Below are 17023 nucleotides of genomic sequence, written 5' to 3'. Positions count from 1 at the left end.
TATAGGAAAGAGAAAATCACAGTCAAATCAGGCATTACACAGAAAAACAGTTTCTTTGTGAAAGCAGTGATAACTACAATGAACAGCAAAAGCATAAACATGAATATGAAAAAGAGGACATCAAAATAAAATGTGGCAGAGAGGAGTAAGAAAATTTAGGGTTTTTTTTTAAGAATGTGTTGGAGCCTATATGACTACCAGTCTAAAGCAATTAGATATACTAATGGGTTAACATACTTGAAAAACAGGGTAACCACAAATCAAAAAACATATAATAGATTCACAAAAAACAAAAACAAAAGAACTCAAGCATAACACAAAAGAAAACCATCAAACCACCAAAGGAGAAGCAAAAAGAGAAAGAAAGGAACAAAGAAGAAATTGAAAATCTACTGGAAAACAAGGTTTACAATGGCAGTAAATGCATATCTATCAATAATTACCTTAAATGTCAATGGACTAAATGCACCAGTCAAAAGACATAGAGTGGCAGGTTGGATAATAAAACAAGAGCCTACAATATGCTGCCTACAAGAGACCCACTTTAGGGTGAAGTACGCACACAGATTGAAAGTGAGGGGATGGAAAAAGATATTTCATGCAAACTGAAATGACAGGAAAGCAGGGGTAGATAGCAATATTCAGACGAAAGAGACTGTAAAATAAAGGCCATAAAGAAAGATAAAGAAGGACACTATATAATGATAAAAGGATCAATACAAGAAGAGGACATAACACCCATTAACATATATGCACCCAATATAGGAGCACCTAAATACATAAAACAAATACTAACAGACATAAAGGGAAAAATTGATGGGAATACAATAATTGTAGAAGACTTTAACACCCTACTGATATCAATGAACAGATCATCCAGACAGAAAATCAATAAGGCAACAGAGATCCTAAATGATATAATAGACCAGTTAGACTTAATTGCTATTTTCAGGACATTACATCCAAAAAACAGAATACACATTCTTTTCAAGTGCATATGGAACATTCTTTAGGATAGACCGTATACTAGGACACAAGTCTCAGCAAATTTAAGAGGACAGAAATTATTTCAAGCATCTATTCTGACCACAATGGCATGAAACTAGAAATCAACCACAGAAAGAGAAATGAGAAAAAAATGATTACATGGAGACTAAACAACATGCTACTGAAAAACCAATGGGTCAACAATGAATTAAATAAACAACTTAACCTATCACCTACCACCTTCTTAGAAAAAGAAGAACAAACAAAAATTAAGGTCAACACAAGGAAGGAAATAATAAAGATCAGAGAGTAAATGAATAAAATAGAGATAAAACACATTAGGAAAAATCAATAAAACGAAGAGCTGGCTTTTTGCAAGGGTAAGAAAAATCAACAAACCTCTGGCCAGGCTAACCAAGAAGAAAAGAGAGAGGACCCAAATAAACAAAATAAGAAATGAAAAAGGAAAAATAACAGCTGATACTGCAGAAATACAAAAAACCATAAGAGTATACTATGAACAATTATTTGCCAACAAATTGGACAACCAAGAAGAAATGGACAAGTTTTTAGAAGCATAAAGCCCACCAAAACTGAATCAAAAAGAAATAGGTAATTTGAACAGACCAATCACTAGAAGTGAAATAGAATCTATAAAAAAAAAAACAAAAAAACTCCCTGCAAACGAAAGTCCAGAATCAATGGCTTCACTGGGGAATTCTACCAAACATACAAAGAAGAACTTATACCAAACCTTCTCAAACTCTTCCAAAAAGTTGAAGAGGAAGGGACACTCCCAAAGTCATTCTATGAAGCCACCATCACCCTGATACCAAAACCAGACACTACCAAGAAAGAAAATTACAGGCCAATATCTTTGATGAATATAGAGGCAAAAATTCTAACAACACATAAAAAAGATCATACACTGTGATCAAATATATTCATCCCAGGGCGACAGGGATGGTTCAACATACGCAAATCAATCAATGTGGTACACCACATCAACAAAAGCAAAGACAAAGCACGTGATCATTACAATAGATGCAGAAAAAGCATTTGATAAAATTCAACATCCATTCATGATAAAAAAACTCTTACCAAAATGTGGTTAGAGGGAACATATCTCAACATTGTAAAAGCTATTTATGACAAACCCACAGCCAACATAATATTCAATGATAAAAGCTGAAAGCCTTCCCACTAAAATCTGGAACAAGACAAGGATGCCCACTCTCACCACTTCTCTTCAGCATAGTATTGGAAGTCCTAGCCACAGCAATCAGACAAGAAAATGAAACAAAAGGTATCCAAATTGGAAGGGAAGAGGTAAAATTGTCATTATATGTAGATGACATGATACTATATGTAGAAAATCCTAAAGACTCCACGCAAAAACTACTAGAACTGATAACAAATTCAGCAAGGTATCAGGATACAAGATTAACATACAGAAATCTGTTGCATTTCTTTACACTGACAATGAAATATAAGAAAGGAAAGTGAAAAAAAATCCCTTTTAAAATCACTTCAAATAATTAAATACTTAGCAATAAACCTGACCAAGGAGGTAAAAGACTTATATGCTGAGAACTATAAAACATTGGTAAAGGAAACTGAAGATGATTCAAAGAAATGGAAAGATATTCCATGCTCTTGGATTGGAAGAATTAATATTGTTTAAATGGCCATACTTCCCAAAGCAATCTGTAGACTTAATGAGATTCCTTTCATGACATTTTTCACAGAAATAGAACAAATAACCCTAAAATTTATATGGAATCACAAAAGACCCAGAATTGCCAAAACAATCCTGAGGAAAAAACAAAGCTGGAAGCATAATCCTCCCAGACTTCTGACAATACTACAAGGGTACAGTAATCAAAAGAGTATGGTGTTGGCACAGAAACAGACATATGGATCAATGGAACAGAATAGAAAGCCCAGAAATAAACAAACACACCTACAGACTATTAATCTTTGACAAAGGAGACAAGGATATACAATGGAGAAAAGACAGTCTCTTCAGCAAGTGGTGTTGGGAAAACTGGACAGCTGCATGTAAATCAGTGAAGTTAGAGCACTCCCTCACACCATACACAAAAATAAACTCAAAATGGCTTAAAGACTTAAATATAAGACATGACACCATAAAACTCCTAGAGGAAAACATAGGCAGAACAGTCTTTGACATAAATTGAAGCAATATTTTTTTTGATTTGTCTCTTAGAGTAATGGAGACAAAAGCAAAAATTAATAAATGGGACATAATTAAACTTAAAAGCTTTGCACAGCAAAGGAAGCCATAAACAAAGTGAAAAGACAACCTATGGACTGGGATAAAACATTTTCAAATGATGTGACCAACAAGGGATTAATCTCCAAAATATCAAACAGCTCATATAGCTCAATATCAAAAAAAAAAAAAAAAAGCAATGCAATCAAAAAACAGGAGACCTAAATAGACATTTCTCCAAAGAAGACATATAGATGGCCAACACACACATGAAAAGATGCTCCACATCACTAATTATTAGAGAAATGCAAATCAAAACTACAATGAGGTACCACCTCACACTGGTCAGAATGGCCATCATCAGAAAGTCTGCAAATAATAAACGCTGGAGAGCGTGTGGAGAAAAGGGACCCTCCTACACTGTTGGTGGGAATGTAAATTGGTGCATACACTATGGAGAACTGTGGAGGTTCCTTAAAAAACTAAAAATAGAGTTACCATATGATCCAGCAATCATGCTCCTGGGCACATATCCAGAGAAAACTCTAATTCAAAAAGATACATGCACCCCAGTGTTCATAGCAGTGCTGTTTATAATAGCGAAGACATGGAAGCAAACCTAAAAATCCATCAACAGAGGAATGAATGAAGAAGATGTGGTATATACATACATACACACAATGGAATACACACACACACACACACACACACACACACACACACAATGGAATGCTACTCAACCATAAAAAAGAATGAAATAATGCCATTTGCAGCAACGTGGATGGACCTATAGATTATCATAGTAAGTGTAGTAAGTCAGACAGAGAAAGACAAATATTATATGATATCACTTATATGTGGAATCTAAAATATGATGCAAATGAACTTATTTACAAAACAGAAACAGATTCACAGACATAGAACAAAAACTTATGGTTACCAAAGGGGAAAGGGGGGTAGGGATAAATTATTAGGAGTTTGGGGTTAGCAAACTACTATATATATAAAATAGATAAACCACTGCATATAAAATAGATAAACAGCAAGGTCCTACTGTATAGAACAAAGAATTCTGTTCAATATCTTGTAATAAACTATAACGGAAAAGAATATGAAAAATATATATATAATATATACGTACATATCTGTGTGTTTATATATATACATACGTATATAACTGAATCACTTTGCTGTACACAAGAATCTAGCACAACATTGTATATTAACTATTTTACTTATAAAAATTAAATATATATTAAAGAAAAAACCAAGTTCTGATGACTGCTCATTACCATAATGACAGAATAGTCAGTTTTTTCATAAGTTTATGGGCACTTTTTTATTCCCAGTCTTTCCTTTTGATTTTCATCCAGCTAAGGCTGCAGAAAAAACCATCAACGATTCACTCAACCACTGATGTTGATTCTCTTTGAAGAGGTTTCCTCTGTGGAGATCTAATTTTCAGTTTGTGCATGTATCATGATTTCATCCTGTTTTTGCCTTTAAGTCATCTGTTGGGAAAGTAACTTTTTAAGTTACTGAAGCATTTTAAGATTCTGGACAACAGTTAAACTCTGAGACAAGTACAACTAGAAGTATTATAAGAAAGGGCTGAAGGGCACTCCAGAATCATGACCCCAGATTTTCCAGACTTGGCCAAGAAAAGTCCCAAGGACTCCTTAAGTCTATTTTTTATAGCCTTTTGTAGTTTTAGTTAGTTTTACTTCTAGTGTTAATCCAGGTACAACCTGAAGTATTAACATTAGTGCAGACTCCTCCCTGATAGTTCAAAAGAAAGTCGAGGCTTTTTTATTATCTATACCCGTTTGTGTTAAAGAATTTAACTCAACTGGCTTGTTGTGCCCCCAGGGCTTAGGCTATATTAATTACTGTGTCAACCAAAATGAAGGAGCAGTGTTTTGATGATCATGTGGAGTGGCATAACTGCTGCGAATCGGCTTACTATCTTCAGAAGTCTTTTGCAGAAAGGGTTTTATTATTTTGGGGTGTATGTCAGGAAATATAACCCACTGAGGGTATTGGAGAGTCATACCCTTGTAATGGCCTAACTAATAGCTGTACAAAATAATTTACCTTGGTTCTGGGTTGGCATTAAATAGTCTGATTTCCACATAGAAGCTGCACAAGTCATGTAATCATCCTTTGTGGGATTGTGGGTATATTGTTTCTTGGTGTTTCTTGGTGCTGTGACTAATAATAAATATTGCATTTTTATTTCTCATAGTTCAAACATATTTTCCTTAAAGCCTAGACTTAGGAAAGTCAGTATTACTAATAAGGAGAACATGATAGGCTAAGTCAGACATATATACCCTTAAATCAGTAAAGAGGAAAGCTATGAATAAACAAGAGTGTTCAAAGAAGACTGTAACCTATAGAAGAATCTTGCTCCAGTGGTCTCAAGAGGAAGCTTCTTACTTCATATGGTCATGTGCTTATTGAAGGTTTCTGGGTTAGCAGTTAATTCTGTGTACTGCTGGCTTCTGGAGGTTCTCTGGCAAACCTCACTTTAGGATCTTTAAAGGATGTGTCTTTCTAATTCTGTTAAGGCCCTCATCGTTTTCCCAGAGATTTGGGAACGATAAAGACAAAAATGTTTTTGAGTACATAATCCAAATTTATGAATAATTGTTCCAGTTAAATGTGTCCCTTGTCACGGGATCAGTAATTTGGAATGTCCTAGGCAGTCATGATGGTTGTGACCTTTCAACAGGGAAATATTTTGATCCATTCTGAAAAGAAAGGTGCTATTATTAGTACGACATATTCAGAAACCATGGCAGGAGAGGCAACTGTATAAATTCAATTTGGACATGCCCAGAGTCTTTTAGAGCATAGTCTCAGTTCATGTCCCTCAATTTTTTTAGGTTAATTTAGTTACAAATAAAGCATGGACCGACTTTATCCTTCATCATCCTAGGAAGGTTCTTTCCTTAGTGTTTGATATTATAGCCAGTTTGTCCCTATTGGAATGAATTGTTTCACAGAGGATTTTATCCTTTATTTTTGTAGTCCAGGTGGCTATTTTGGTTTTGTCAGATCTTAATCCTCGTGGTTCTTATACCCTGATTGTACCCATTGTTTCTTTTCAGAATTTGCGAGGCCAAAGTTTGTATATCTACAATGCAATCCTTGAACTTTTCCATGGATTTTATTTTATTATTCTTACAATGCTTTTACATAAGGACTTTAGTCAGAGTAGTGTGTTTAATATAATGGTCTGTTAAAAGTATTTGTATAGTACTTCTAAAGTATTTTTGTGGTATCTATAGTATAGATATTAGCGTCTATAGAACTTCTTTTACTGTCTCTTCCTTTATGATAGCAATTACTTTAGGTATCAAATCATGTATTTGTTGTTCATTTTTAAAGAGTACTTGAGAAAGTGCAAAAAAAACCTTGTTTTTTTCTATAACATTTTTTAAAAGTCAATTATTCTAAAAGCATACTAGCTGTTAGCTAGTATGTGTATTTTACTCTCTTCTTCTAGTGATTTGATATGCCTTAGAGAGAGCCATAATTTAATCATTTGAGCTAAGCTATTTCATGGTAAGGAAATAGATTTTACAAAAGAGACTAGGCTACTTATTATGTCAAGCCTGGTATTGTCCTTTTAATTTTTTTTAATATAACCCCATCAACAAACAATATTAAGTCAGGATTTGGTATTGAAGCATCCAAAATTTTTTTCTGGGTATGGATACTTCTTGATTTACAGAATCATAATGAGGAGATTCTCCTCATTCAGTAAGGGTTATAGAGTTGTTGGGTTGAAAGTATTGAATCAGCAGATGGTAATAGAGGGAGAAAGTAATAATTCATAATTAATTAATTGGTATAAAAATATTGAATACTTCCATTAATGATAGGGATATACACATGTGATAACATTTTATTTAAAGGATTCATACAAAATCTGAAGGTATTTGGACTGATTTAGTTTTGACTGATACCTGTAAGTGCTCTGAGACAATGAGCTTGTTCAGTTAAGGTATTAGCTTTGATAGGCAATGGTTCTTTGATGTGTGCTATGTTACTGAGTTAATATACCTAGAGCATGACCTAACATTTTCATGTTTGTAAAAAAAAAAAAATTTATGATAATCTAGGAAGAATCCATTTAAAATCTTATGAGCTGTGTTCTAATTGGTTTGAATATGTCTGTAGAGTCTTTTGCCCGTAAGGATTCAGGAACCGTTTTTTTGGCAATTTCTTGAGTCGTATATTATGTAAGTAATCTAACGTCTAAATGAGCTATATTTTGATCCCACCTATTAAATTAGTAGGTATTGTGTCACAAAGACTAACCAAAGTATCAGTTACAGGTTAGGATTTAGGAAAGGGCTTAGGTTTTTTTGAAATCTCATTAATTGAATGGTTTTAGTAAACCAAAGTTTATTTTAAGCATTCTATAAGTTACTATATACTCTCAGTTTGTCTTATTTTTTTCCTCTACAATCAGGCACAGCCAGTCACTTTTACTTTATTTTTTCTTATGAAACCCCCTAATTCGGTTTTAGAATTATAGGTTATCCACTGTCTCTATCAACTTATAAAGGCAGATCCTCTTTCAAAGAGCTGCATAACTTCTTTATTATTCCTCCTGCAAGAGCATTGCCCCTATGTCACCATAACAATCATTTGTTCTTTATTGGACGTTGATAAGAAAAACGTATGCCTAGTTTTTTTCCTTTTTTTCCTTCTCTTTTTAAAAAAAGAATTTCATGGTATAAATTCCTTTTGGAATTCACAACTGGGAAAAATTTCCTTCGTTTTTTTAGATATTGAGAGCTATGTAATACACTCTCTTTCACTTTTATCTTGGCTAACAGGTAGCTAAGAGCCACACTTTGTGTAAAATTTTAGTAGCATGCCTTAATCTAGGTTTTTTTTATTACAATCTTCCCCGTCTTCCTTATTATATATTGTTAATATTTTTACAATTACCAATTTACAATGAATTGTTTTCTTCCTTATTGTATGCTTCCTATATTAACTTAGTAGGATAAAAAAGATAAGTAAATAAAAGATCAAGTCCATGAACAGAAAAAAGTAATACGGTTAAAGGGCACCATTTTTAGAGTAGGTAAGATTTTATTTAAAAATTTTAGGGAATATGTCTTTAACAAAGACTTTAAGATGTTTACAGTCAGTGATATCTGAATGTAATATTGATACTCTTTGGTTGAATAAGACAAATAAGCAAGACTTGAAAAATGGTAGAATAATACCAGAATCTATTCAGTACTGAAAAAATAAATTAAACCTTTAAAATGCCATAATCATAATTATTACAATTTTTTTTAGAATTCTATATTGTGAAATATTTTGACACATATTACTATTAGATATTTCTAGCAACTCTTGGCAGGATATATACTGTTTATCCCCACCTTCTCAATGAAGAAACCCAGCCTCATAGAAGTGAAGTGACTTCCCCAGATCACGAAGCTAGTAAATGGCAAAACCCAATTACAAACTCAGATCTTCTGCTTTCTTTTCCAGTGATTTTTCAGACTACTATCTCTTAAAAAGGTGACTTTATTATTGCCAAAGGTTGGAGTCATTAAATGTTTTTAAACTTTTTTTAAAAAAATAAAAATGTATATTGTTCTACTAAGTTCAGACTTTTATCTTTTGTCCCCATAATAAAAAGTTGATCATCAATGTGTGTGAATTCATTCATTTACTCAACGAATACACTTTAATGCCTACATAAAGTAAGCTTGTAATAAAGAGGCACAGTGATGAATAAAATAGTCAAAAATTCTGCCCTCATGGACATTCCATGAAGGAAGATGACTGATTAAATGCAAAATTAATAAAATCATTTCAAAAGTGTTTTGAAGGGAACAAGCCAGTGGCCAAAGTAGAGAACAGTGGGGGAGTGAAGGAGATTGGGGGATCAGAGCCACTCTCTCTGCAGAAGTGACACTTAAGCTTAAACTTGAAAGAGGAGGATGAGATATATATGTGAAAAGGTATGAATCTTCTAAGCAGTGAGAATACTACATATGAAATCCCTGACACAGGAAAGAGCTTTATTTGTTCTAGGATATGAAAAAGCAGAGTAACTGGAACATGTCCTGCAAGGCAGGGGACTGGGCTGTATAGAGAGGCTACCGTGTGCAGTATCTTGTAGGCTATGGTAGAGACTAAAGAGTAGACATTAGAAAAATCTATTTCCAAATGCAGAAAATCTCTTTAGATCTCAGATTTTTAAAGGTGCTTTTACACTAACTATAAACTGTGTGAATTAATTTTTCTACACTTAGTTATTTTTGGTGCTGTATATTCGTGTATTGAGTTTCACAAAATTTCTTTAGAGCCTGTTGATGAATTCTTTCTGTAGTCTTTCTGTAGTTAGGAAAGGAAAATAAGTAACTAACATGACATGAGTTAGCTTTAGAGCAAATGGAGGGGTTGGCGTAAAGGAGGTTTCTTTCCTTTTCTATGAACATTATCAGTTAATATGCAACCAAAAAATCAGAATTTCATGCTTTTTTATTAATCAATTCATAGTACTAAAATTTTCCTCATAAATGTGTATCAGAAGGACAAGCTAGAAAGTATGTTCTTAAGTCATATGATAAACATATTAATAATAAATAATTTAAATTCTATCAAAAGGCTAAAACAAGGTTTGATTTATTTTTCATTTCAGGCATGCCCATTTGTCATCGATATCTATGCAGACAAATGCAAGCCAAGAATTAAAACTGTCCATATGGAGGCATGCAGTGGGCAACTTGAGAAGGCCATTTGTAAATCTGTTCTTAACAAAGGCGATGCCAAAGTAATGGATGGCTATGAAAATATAATTGTACATACTTATAAGTGTGACACCTGGATAACATCAGTTATTGAAAACAAGGTATCAGTTATGAGGTGGTTCTCCTCATAACAGCAATGTTTGCTACTATGTTCCATCTTCTTTCTCACCCTATTCTTGCATAGTAATTAAATACCCCATTACATTAATAATATCTATAATAGTCAATTTATTCTTTTTTCTTTTTGAGTTTCTAACTCAAACTGGGCATGATAATTTTTATATATTTTTAAGGTATATATTTACTTTATTTATTAGATATTTATTTTTTGTGTTTCTTTATGAGACAATTGTTTTTCTATTAAAATATTATGAAAATTAAATATTTGGAGATCTATGAAGATAGAGCATAATCTGAGTACAAAGTATTTTATTTAGTTTGTTACTAAAAGTCTTCACACATACATAGCTATTTTAAACAATGGACATCATGTGTTAAAGAAATATAAACAAAGTAAAGAAAAGAATTTAGCCCAACTGTTTTATACAAACTTTGCAGTATCAGAAATTCTACAGATTATCATCATTTTATCTAATTAAATATATTCTACTGTCCAGGACCTGTTTTTATCAAGCCAATTATTTCTGGCTTTTGGCCATCTTCTTTGCTACTATTGATATTGCTGGTCAAGAGAATACACGCATAAATTCTTAAAGTCAGATATACTGAGTTTTCTAGAAATTATAAATTTTTATAAAATCTTACTCAAAATGGCTAGGTTTTTAGAACTGTTGGCTTATTTCTTTTAGTTCCTGGGTGAGATTTACATTATTTTTATGCCTGTCATAAATTTCTTAAAGTGCTTAAGATTTGGCTGAGTATTGAGTCAATGTGAATATATATTATGTAACTCTCATGGTCACCATAGGGGCCACTAGAAAGTATAACATGGTCTCTGCTGTCAAGGAGTTTATGGGCTAGTTGTAAAGGCAAAATTAATACTCTCGAAATAACAGTTAAATGTTAAATTACGTAATACTGTTTGTATGTGCAATAGGAATTCAACTGTATTTGTATCTCTTGTACTTGATGTTAGTTTGGACTATAGAAGTTGGGGAAGGGTTTGTGATTAGGGGGAAGGGAACTGATGTGGGATTTAAACATGTGTATAGGATTTGAAGGATAACTCGGATTTAGATACGCAGAGAGGCAGCCTTTAGAAGCAGGAGAAACAGTGTAAGGAGAAATATGAGTAAGAGTTAATGTGAACTATAGACGAAAAAGTGAGAATATCTCCTTTGCAGAAACAGAGAGCTTTATTTGGAGAAGTATTTGAAAGGTAAATAACATAGGTTGAATGGGTCCAGATTATATATGTTATCTTGAAAACAAGATAGAAGAGTTTAGACTTGATGAAATAAGATAGGTTCCCCAGCCAGTAGATTGCAGTCTTCAAATGGATCATAACACTTTGTAGAGTGGTTCCTAAGATCCAGCATGTTTCTGTTTCTGCCCTCTATGTTTTCTTGTTTGTTTGGTTTTGGTTGTGTGTGTGTGAGCCCTCTATGTTTCATTAGAATTAAAAGGGTGGAAGAGAGCCACTACTTTACCCCAATTCCTCTGCTCTATTACCTTCATTTCTCAACCCTCCACCTCCTTTTCCCTCAAGGAAAGTTAAATTTCCCTTCACCAAAATGAGGTAATAATAATATTTTAGAGCTTACCATGTGCCAGGCACTTTAACGCTTTTACTTCTCACAACAATCCAATGAGGTAAGTATTATACTATTCCTATTTTCCTATTCCTAAGTATTATACTATTCCTATTTTACACACAAGGAAACTTGTGCACAGGGATGTTAAACTTGTGCACAGGGATGTTAAATAATTTACAGAAGGTCGCAGAGCTAAGTAGTAGAAGAGATGAGAGATGAATCCAAGTAGTCTAATGTTATATTGCCCCTTTGTAGTCATTAGAGAATGATTACAGGTTCTTTAGCAGGGGAATACTTTGACTCCTACATTTCTCTTATTTATCAGCTTCATTCTGCTTTCTCTTGTTTGCTATCCATCCTAGAGGCTATCGTTATTAATGATATATTATCTCCAGTATCACTTCTTCCATAAGGTCTTCCATGATACCCCAGTCTGAGCTAATGTTTCTGTGTTTCTATAATGTCTTCTTTGTTTCTATAGAACCCTGTGAACATCTCTATCACAAGACTTGCAAAGTGTTTTGCAATTATCATTTTGTTTGTATGTATTTAGTAAAGAAAGGACTAGCAACTTATAAAATCTTTTTTTTATAGTCAGATAATAAAGTGATTATTCACATCAACAACGAGCTGAGTAAAAACTGTGTAAACAACAGAGGACTTGACATATTTGCAGTAGAAGTGGCACCAAAATCTACAATGGTAATGCATTGTTTTCTAATTAAAGCCTTTTGTTTTATCAATTTGAAAAAAACATTTTTGCTATTAATGTTATGGATAAATATGTAGATATGAAATAAAGTAGAAAATTATTTTAAGTATGATATTTGTATTAGTACCATCCTGTACTACGAGATAGGAGACTGGTTCTAATCCAGTTCTCACTATTTGGTTCAGTGATTATGGGACATTCACTTAACTTCTCTGTTTCAGTCTCTTTTTTGTTTGTTTCAGTCTCTTTAAGTATAAAATTAATGTAATGTCACCAGTTTTAGGTACTTCACAAAATTAATGTAAAGATAAAAATATAATGATATATGTGAAAGCACTATTGAATATTATATAGAAATACAAAGTAGTGTTAATAGTAATAGGACTTTTGATAACTCAAAATATTTTTATCTACATTATTAAGATTTTCTGAGGTAACCTAAAAGAGAAAATGCCTGTGAGTTTTAGATAACCAACTAAGTCAAGAGCTAGGAATAGCTGAAGTTCTGGTGTTAGCAGAACTCTGGGTTTCTGATTTAGCCAGGAGTTCAAAGGCAGGGAGAGATCAGTAGACCCTGAAACTAGTTTAGTCAATGGAAAAAGGAAAAAACTTTCTATTCTTTCCCTTTTTTTCTCCATACTGTCAGTGAAATCCTAAAACATGCTAAAACAGGATAAGAAGAGTTTATCTTTTCTGTTATCCCAATCATGTTTTTTTTTTAATGTTCTAGGCTTAGTGAGGAAAGAATATTTACTTCCCTTTCTACCACTCCTCTTTACCCACATTGACAAATACCAACTACCAAATACTATATTACATAGAATTTAGGCTGGATTATCCTGTTAGACATCATATCGTAGATTGCAGGTCCCTGCTAAGGATAAATATTAAAGAATTTTATCTGCACAGAGATATTTTTTACATAGGTTCTAGAAATGTTGTCCTATTGAAAAATTAGCCCCAAATTACAGTATATAAAAGGAAGGTAAAGGCTTTCTATTTTTATATGCAGGTTTGTCAACATGTAATGCCTCTGAATGAACGACAAGAATGGATATATTATTGTGTGTATTCCCTTATATCTTAAACACTGTTTTTAGGAAATAATTTTGCTTGAGCCTATCAAACTAAGAAGAATTATTTCAAGTTTAGTCTATTATTTGTTGATCAACAAAATGCTAATCAATTTAACTGATGTACATAATAATCTATTTAATTTGTATGCATTTACATTTCATGTCCATATTATATACTTTATTATTAAAATAGAAATAATTTTTTAATGTGTGGCCTTCTTATTAATTTAATGGGAAATCTGGGCATATTTCATTTATGACTAGTAAATTGAAATCAAAGTACAGGTAAGCTTTTAAAAAGTAATACTCAATGAATTCTATAAAATCCTATACACTTTTGATTTATCAAAAAAATCCTGGAATAAAATGTAAATGGGCAAGCTGCAGTGAGTGCCTTGTGCTTTATCCCTGTGCTCTGGCCTGTCCAAGGAGCCCAGTGGATCCAGGACTCCTATCCTCACCGGTATAGTCACAGGCATGTGGCTGTGAGAGGACCAGGAGTCCTTCTTCCCGCTGCTGCTGCTGTGGCTGGTGACGTGCAGCCCTTCACTGCTTGCTTCTTCACCGGCAGCCTCTATCTCCTGCTGCGCCTCTTCAGCCTTGAGCATGTGCCCTCCCACAGGGCTCTGCTGGTGCTCAAGCCCCAGGACCGAGTTTCTGCCATTGGCAGTGGCAGTCACAATGAGTCAGAGAACAGTTGGATGTTGCATTTACTTCTGATGAGATTGCTATCTTAATGCACAATAGTACAAGTAGATACAATAGCACAAGTAGACTGATGGGACTGGTCGATGTGTGATTTGACACTTGAACAAATTAGAAAGTTTAATCCTGCAGTAGATCACAGATTCAGGAATAATTTCCCTGATGAGAAGATCCCTGCCCTGAGGGAAGCTGGAGCAGAGTGCCTGAACCATAACATCACAGTCTTCCTTGATGTCAAAGGCCATGCAAATATGGCTACTGATGTTCTAAAGAAAATGTGTATGGAATTTCCTCAACTATACAATAGTAGTAGTATTTGCTCTTTCTTGCCAGAAGTTATCTATGAGACAAACAGATGACAGTGTAGTAATGGCTTTAACTCACAGACCTTGGAACCTTAGCCATACAGCAGATGGGACTATGATACTCTCTGGATACAATCCATGTTTGCGGTAATAGATGTTTCATTTGCTTGGAGCATACGTAATATCTTATGGTACCTGTGTGGAATTTCAGGTTTCCTCATGCAAAAGGATTTTGTATCCCCAAACTACTTGAAGAAGTGGTCAACTAAAGGCATTCAGGTTGTTGCTTGGACGGTTAATACCTTTGATGAAAAAAAGTTACTATGAATCCCATCTTGGTTCCAGCTCTGTCAGACAGTGTGTCGGAAGACTGCACATCAGTTCTAGAATCTCCCCCAACCCCCTCCCCAAGGAAACATGTACAGAAACTGCCTGCTGGTCTCATGCAGGGATATCAAAATACCCCTTGTGCTAGCCCAAACCCTGGGAGATCAGGTAGCTCACACAAGTAATAGGAACCAAAGCAAAGTCTGGTGTTGCCAACATGCTCCGTGGAATGCCTGGGTTCAACACTTGCTCTTGAAAGTCTGGGTCTGCAAAAAGGCACAACAGGGCTTCCCTGGTGGCGCAGTGGTTGAGGGTACGCCTGCCGATGCAGGGGACACGGGTTCGTGCCCCGGTCCGGGAGGATCCCACGTGCCGCGGAGTGGCTGGGCCTGTGGGCCGTGGCCGCTGGGCCTGCGCGTCTGGAGCCTGTGCTACGCAGCGGGAGAGGCCACAACAGTGAGAGAGAGGCCCGCGTACCGCAAAAAAAAAAAAAAAAGGCACAACAGCTCCTGCCCTGACCTAAGTGAGACATACACCTTAACCTGGTGAGGATAAGCACAGACCGAGTTGTGAAATTTGGGGGTACAGATGCAAATATATGGGAAATGCACCATCACTCAGAGCTGACATTTTAAAACTTGCCACGCTTTTGTAACATTTATTTCAATATTGTATTCAGCTATGTTATCAATGTATTGTGGCTGTCAAACTTGTGACCACACTAAAAATCATTAAAAGGAATAAAAAAGTGAATGCAGAAACAGCCATTTAATTATATACTGTATTTAGTTTTCCCATGAGGAAATATAATTAAAGCAAAATTTGGAGAAATTAATTTTTGTATTAAAGAAGCCAAAATCTAATCACAACAGTAGGAATATTTTGTTCTGACAGTAAATTGTTTAATGGATTTACCTGTGGAGTATTTTTAATTAAATTGTATTTTGAAATAATAGAAATTAAATCAAATAGCAATTAATGAAGTAGTACAGTGCATGAAATACTATATTAAGCAATTAAGAACTGTGTAACCATATCAGTAACAAAATACTTGGCTAGTAAATGTCAGCTTTTGAAATATGAATACCAGTATAGCAGTATATTATTTTTACCCAGCACATGCTAGCACATAGTTTAAATGTCACTTGGATTTTTGGCCCTTGGTTAGATGTCTGTAAAATGGGTTGTCATTATCTAGCAGTTTGAATTCTTCAGATGATATCTTAAAAAGTAATGCAATGTGAAAGCATTTTATTAATTACCGGATGCTTTCTAAGTCAAATAAATGTGGCCCTATATTCTATTTCACAAAGTATTGAGTTGCAGGAAATAAATTATCTGGCTTTGTTACCAAAAGCATATGATAAAGTTGCTATCTTTGCCGCAAGTTGTAAAAAGGTTTTTAATAATAGAATGATAGGTGACATAACGTGGTATCATTGGAACATGGAGACTCAAGAAAGAATAGTGAGCACTTAAGCCTTATCTTCCACCACTGTCACCACTTAGACATACCAAGCCTTTTTTCTTCTTCCCATTAATCACTTATTAGAGGGGAAAAACCCCAGCTATCTTATGGTCCCATTTTCAATTACTCAGTAGAAAAGAAAGATATTTTGTTTCAAGTTAAACTTTCTTCCAAGCAAATGAAAATCCAAGGGAATCAGCTAGTTAATGATTCTAATAAGCTGGGTTCCATTTTTGGACCTTTAAGTAAATGATTTTTTAAGAATTACCTCAGTACTGTGATACTAGAATATCCAGAAAAAATTAATTCAAGTCCTGAAATACCAGACTCATAGGTTGATAACGATTCTTCATTCAACTAAAATAAAGTTGATTAACATGTAAGAATGTTTTCTTTAAATTCAAGAGGTGCTACGCTTTTTCAGGGTAGTTTTGTGCAGATTGACTATTACATTTTCAAAGGTAACTTTTCATGTTGTTTAATTTTAAAAGCACAAGGATTCAACTGACGAAAAAGACATCTAAATGCCCCAAGTCTCTCCTGTGCCCTTCCTATCTTCATGGTATCTACATTAAAGCTCCCCATGAAAAAATTTTATCTACAAACACTTTCTCGAAATTAGCTTTTTTTATTATTATTTATATGTGTTCTAGACTTTTCATCTTTAAGAAACCTCTCATTCCCCATCTATCTCTATC

The 17023-nt window shown here is 34.1% G+C and overlaps 1 protein-coding gene and 1 pseudogene across 4 annotated transcripts in view; both read left to right on the top strand.

Annotated features, from left to right (window-relative positions):
• Window positions 1-13682, top strand: part of EFCAB7 (EF-hand calcium binding domain 7) — a 50632-nt gene extending 36950 nt beyond the window's left edge. For 3 of the 4 annotated variants that reach the window (XM_030865811.3, XM_060304800.1, XM_030865813.2), the window contains exons 12-13: window positions 9909-10118; window positions 12327-13682. In XM_030865811.3, coding sequence (XP_030721671.1) covers window positions 9909-10118; window positions 12327-12521 — 405 coding nt within the window. In that variant the 3' untranslated portion in view covers window positions 12522-13682. The remainder of the gene's footprint in view (window positions 1-9908; window positions 10119-12326) is intronic. The other variant, XM_030865812.3, reaches the window with a different exon arrangement.
• On the top strand, window positions 13620-15042 carry LOC115858345 (glycerophosphodiester phosphodiesterase 1 pseudogene; annotated as a pseudogene).
• The last annotated feature ends 1981 nt before the right edge of the window (window positions 15043-17023 follow it).

This window comes from Globicephala melas, chromosome 1 (assembly GCF_963455315.2).
Source record: "Globicephala melas chromosome 1, mGloMel1.2, whole genome shotgun sequence".
NCBI classification, from domain to species: Eukaryota; Metazoa; Chordata; class Mammalia; order Artiodactyla; family Delphinidae; genus Globicephala; species Globicephala melas.
Note: the sequence above shows the minus strand (reverse complement) of the source record. Positions and strands in the feature narration are given on the sequence as shown.